We start from the raw sequence: 4999 nt of genomic DNA on the forward strand, positions 1-4999 counted from the left end.
CATATTAAAGCGTCTTTGGTTTTTCCATGTTTTCTACAAAACAAAATCGAGGGGTTATGACGTCACTGGCAGGTGACACAATGACACTATGGACACGGTCTGTGTCACTAGTTAAAATAGCTTATTTCTCTGGATTTAAACATTCTTCGAAACATTTGGGATAATGTAAGTACACAAGTCAGCAAAATATATAATCTAGTGGTTTTTGGATATTTTAATAAAAAAATCTTACATATTGTGCCTTTAAGACGTTTATTTCTTTATTTATTTTCCTATTTTTACTCTTTTTTTTCACTTATTTATTTATTTGTTTAATTATTTTGAATTTCTGCAGGTTTGGACCTACAAAGTGGATGAAGTAAAAGAAATGTTGATTATAAATGTTATACAATTTTAACCCACTAAGTGTGTGCAATGTATTTTTAGGCTTACTGGGGTATCATGTAGCAACACACTTAAAGGTGCAATGTGTAATATTTACATCGATCCATTGACAGAAATGCAATATAATATGCAATTCGCAACCTCACCGCTAGATGCCGCTAAAATTTACACACTGCGCCTTTAAACCAAACATGCTTGCTATTATTGAAATCCAATCTATTTTTCGGTGCGCTATTCGAATGATGCATTTCAGTTAAGATACAGTCCATGTATGAGAGGGATTTCTACAAATAAATAATATTCATCATAACTAAATTTGAAATATTAATAATTCTGAACAAAAATTAATTGTACTTGGCGTCTATTCAATTTCCTTGCCAATTAAAATGTATGTTTTTTTCTGAATGTATTAAGAATACAGTATACTGTTTATTTTCTATTTTCTATTTACACTACCAGTTAAATGTTTTTGAACAGTAAGATTTTTGATGTTTTTTAAAGAATTCTCTTCTGCTCACCAAGCCTGCATTTATTTGATCCAGAAGTACAGAAAAAAAACAGTAAAATTGTAAAATATTTTTACTATTTAAAATAACTGTTTTCTATTTGAATATATTTTCAAATGTAATTAATTCCTGTGATTTCAAAGCTGAATTGTTTCAGCTTTGAAATCATTTATGTCATTACTCACATGATCCTTCAAATATAATTCTATATAAAAATAGAAAGCACTTATTTTAAATAGTAAAAAGATTTCACAATATTACTGCTTTTGCTGTATTTTGGATCAAATAAATGCAGCCTTGGTGAGCAGAAGAGAATTCTTTAAAAAAACAAACATTAAAAATCATACTGTTCAAAAACTTTTAACTGGTAGTGTATACTAAATAACACTCACCATAAAATTACTCCACAATTCCACAGATTCCAAATGGAATTAATTGTAACTTAAGTATCAATATTTAAAATTCCAGTAAGAAACAGAGCATGACTTACGAGGAATGACACTGCATTGTGTCCGAATCAGAGGATGTTCGGCTTTACAGATGATTTCTCTTCCGTTTAAGCTCGGAGTGTCGTTTATAGTCATACTGTAATTGCCGTATCCACTGGCATTCACGCTCAGGCCGGGAAACGACACCTGTGCTTCTGGAGCACCGCCTGGCCACAGACAGAGGAACTGCAGCGCTGCGCCTCCATTCACAGCCTGCACTGAACACAGAGGCTCACCGCTGGGAGACTCTGACATGATGGAAAGAAGAAGAGAAATAAACGCATAAAAGCCTCTCTACTGGCTTTCTAAAACCCTGTTAACTGTGGTAAAAAAAATACATATAGCCTTGAATGGCTCAATGCATTAACAAACACTGTCAGCAGAAAAATATTTACATGATGCACAACATCCTAACATGCTGGTATTCCCTTATTTTGCTTACAAAAGGACATTTGAATTGCAAACTCCTACCATAGACAATTATAGTGACGTTTCTCTGAAGTGTCGCCTCAGTTCTGGTGTTGATCATCACGCAAGTATAAATGCCGCTTTGACTCGTCTTAACATTGGTGAGACTGACTGTTCCTGTTGAAGACGTTTCAATGGACTCGCCATTGAAAAACCATGTGGCGGAGGGGGGCGGTTCACCCTCGGCCTGACAGGAGAGGAACAGAGACTCGCCCGAAACAAAGACTGCTTTTGTGGGACTGACCTTGAGAACTGGCATATCGGGTCCATCTAAGGGCAGCCGAAGAGAGAAAATAAGATGTCGGAAATGAAACGGGCTACTGTTGGGAAAGCCTCTTAAAGAAATAGTTCAGGCAAAGATGAAAATCTGCTGAAAATGTGTTCACCCTCAGGGTCATCCAAGATGAGTTTGTTACTTCATCAAATTTAGAGAAATGTAGCATTGCATCACTTGCTCAGCAATGGATGCTCTGCAGTGAATGGGTGCCGTCAGAATGAGAGTCCAAACAGCTGATAAAAACATCACAATAATCCACACCACTCCAGTCCATCAGTTAATGTCTTGTGAAGCCAAAAGCTGTGTGTTTGTAAGAAATCCATCAAGACTTTTTTAACTTCAAACCATTGCTTCTGGCTAAAATATGAGTTCGTAATCCATAATAACATTTCCTCCAGTGAAAATGTCCATCTCCTGGTTTCCTCTAATATCAAGATCCATAGACATATTCGTTTAGAGCTGTTTTTGCGTGTAAACAGTGCTTGATCTATGCAGATTTCTCTCCTGATTCAGAAGTGATGTCTTTTTAACTGGAGGAAACAATATTATGGACTCATATTTTAGCTGGAAGCGATGGTTTGAAGTTAAAAACGTCTCAAAGATGGATTTGTTTCTTACAAACTCAGTTTTTCACTGAAGATGTTAACTGATGGACAGGAGTGTTGTGGATTATTGTGATGTTTTTATCAGCTGTTTGGACTCTCATTCTGACGGCACCCATTCACTGCAGAGCATCCATTGGTGAGCAAGTGATGGAATGCATTTCTCCAAATCTTTTCCCATGAAGAAACAAACTCATCTAAATCTTGGACGGCCTGAGGTGGAGTACATTTTCAGCAAATTTTCATTTTTGCCTGAACTTTTCCTTTAAATGAATGTAATCACCATATACTCACACAGCACTGTGATGTTCCAGTGTTGCGTCTCCGAGCTGAACGGGTTGGTTAGTAACACAGTGTAGCGGCCCGTGTCGTTCCTGCTGGGCTGGTTTATCGTGAGGTTCTTCCCGCTGATGGAATAATGAGATCCATTTCTTAACTGGAGTCCATTAAAGAACCACCGCACCTCTTTGGCCTCCCCTTGCACTGTGCTGTAATACAAGGTAAAGCTCACTTCACCCTCAATGGCGTCTCCTGGATCAGTGTGCAGGGATACATTCATGATGATATCTATTGAGACAGAGAGGCAAGCAATCAGAGATACATGGAAATGAATCACATTTACCAGCTCTAACAATGTTTTTGCTACTAAATATTAAATCAAAGACACTTATTAAAAGCTCTTTTACGCATGAGAACATTAACAAATAGCTAAATAATATATTAACAGTCTTTAGGAAAATTAAAATCAAAATCCACTTAATTTTAGAGTCACTTAATTTTATTCACAAATACATAATGAATATTCGATTGTACTGCCCTGCTCTACATAGTAAGGTTTTCATAATTACATTAACAAACAATAAGAAACATAAATACATAAAATCATTAGTTCATGTACATACAAGTGTTATTGTAGTATCTTTAAAAAAAGTATTGTAGATTTAATTTACTGTATATTTTGAATCTGGTATATAATATATATATATATATATATATATATACTGTTCTGTGTTTTTGTCCTATTCAGTTTTTTTTTCTAGATGTCTATTTAGCTTATTAGTTTTTATTTCAGTTTTAGTTATTTAAGTACATCAAGTTAAACTAAATTAAAATAAGAAATATTGCCTTAGCAACTGGCTGAAATAAAAAAAAAAGTCAGTTAACGTTTATTTTACTTCAAGTAACAACATTTGTTTTATGGTTTTAATTTTAGCTTTAGTTAAATATAATAACCCTGGTACGTGGCACATTTTAGTCATTTATTTCTCATACACATTAATCACTTATTGTTAAACCAGTATGTAGTGTTTGTGAATGACTCATTAAAGTTATTATATATTATAATTACCAGCCAACCTGATTTTTAAAATGCCAATATCTAAAGAACAAGGTAAATGAGAAAAATATTTTTAAAAATGTTTTAAATGAACACTTATTTATTTACTTGTTTTAAATTTTTTTTAAAAATTTTAATAATTTAAACAAAACAGATAACAAAAATAAATCAATCAAATAAAATTAATTAACTAAAAAAATGACAAGGTTGCCAGGTACATTTTTAAACTATTACTAGGGTTTTGTTTTTTGGCCAACCGGGAATAATTATTGATAAATACAGATGATCTCAAAATAGCCAAATCTAATCTTATTAATACTCACCATAAACAAAGAGGTAAAATGTAGTGCTGACCTTTTCCTCCCCGATATTATTCATTTCCACGGTGTATGTACCATTATAACGAAGCGACACGTTCATGAAGGTGAGGGATCCATTGAGTTCTGGTTTAAAAACGCCTGAAGCAACACCTGAAAGCGAGCTGTTACCAGCGGTCCATTTGGCAACCAGAAGACTTCCCTTAAACCACATGACCTCAGGATGAGGGACACCAGCGTGAGACACACTAAGGGTCACATTGGTGCCCACAAGAGCTTCAACAGTCACGGGTCCCTTGGGTGAGATGCTCAGATAACATACATTACCTACGAAAGGGGAGGAAAAAGCAATAACTGACCATGCAAAACTCTCAGACATGATTTTAAGGTGGTTGCAAGCATGCAAAAAGAGCATCTATGATTTTCTGGCCTCTAAATATGGCTTGAGATCAGTTCACTCTACACTGTGAAAAATGACCGTGAATTTAACGGTAAAAGACTGTAAAAATGCTACAGTAAAAACCTGTTAAATGGTTAAAGGTAAATTCCCCTACTATATACGGTATTGGACATTACATGTATTGGACATTAATTTTACGGTAGTATACCATTTTTGGAAGT

General features: G+C 34.7%; 1 protein-coding gene across 2 annotated transcripts in view; it reads right to left on the reverse strand.

Moving 5' to 3' along the window:
* Positions 1-4999, reverse strand: part of LOC107707630 (V-set and immunoglobulin domain-containing protein 10-like) — a 14731-nt gene that overhangs the window by 6839 nt on the left and 2893 nt on the right. Inside the window, exons 2-5 of one of the 2 annotated variants that reach the window (XM_016511708.1) lie at positions 4385-4705; positions 3020-3292; positions 1850-2116; positions 1381-1626 (exon numbers count right to left, since the gene is read on the reverse strand). In XM_016511708.1, the coding sequence (XP_016367194.1) occupies positions 1381-1626; positions 1850-2116; positions 3020-3292; positions 4385-4705 (1107 nt within the window). Of the gene's footprint in view, positions 1-1380; positions 1627-1849; positions 2117-3019; positions 3293-4384; positions 4832-4999 lie in introns of those variants that run through there. The other variant, XM_016511707.1, reaches the window with a different exon arrangement.

The sequence above is a fragment of the Sinocyclocheilus rhinocerous genome, unplaced genomic scaffold, assembly GCF_001515625.1.
Source record: "Sinocyclocheilus rhinocerous isolate Xijiao unplaced genomic scaffold, SAMN03320098_v1.1 scaffold235, whole genome shotgun sequence".
Lineage (NCBI taxonomy): Eukaryota > Metazoa > Chordata > Actinopteri > Cypriniformes > Cyprinidae > Sinocyclocheilus > Sinocyclocheilus rhinocerous.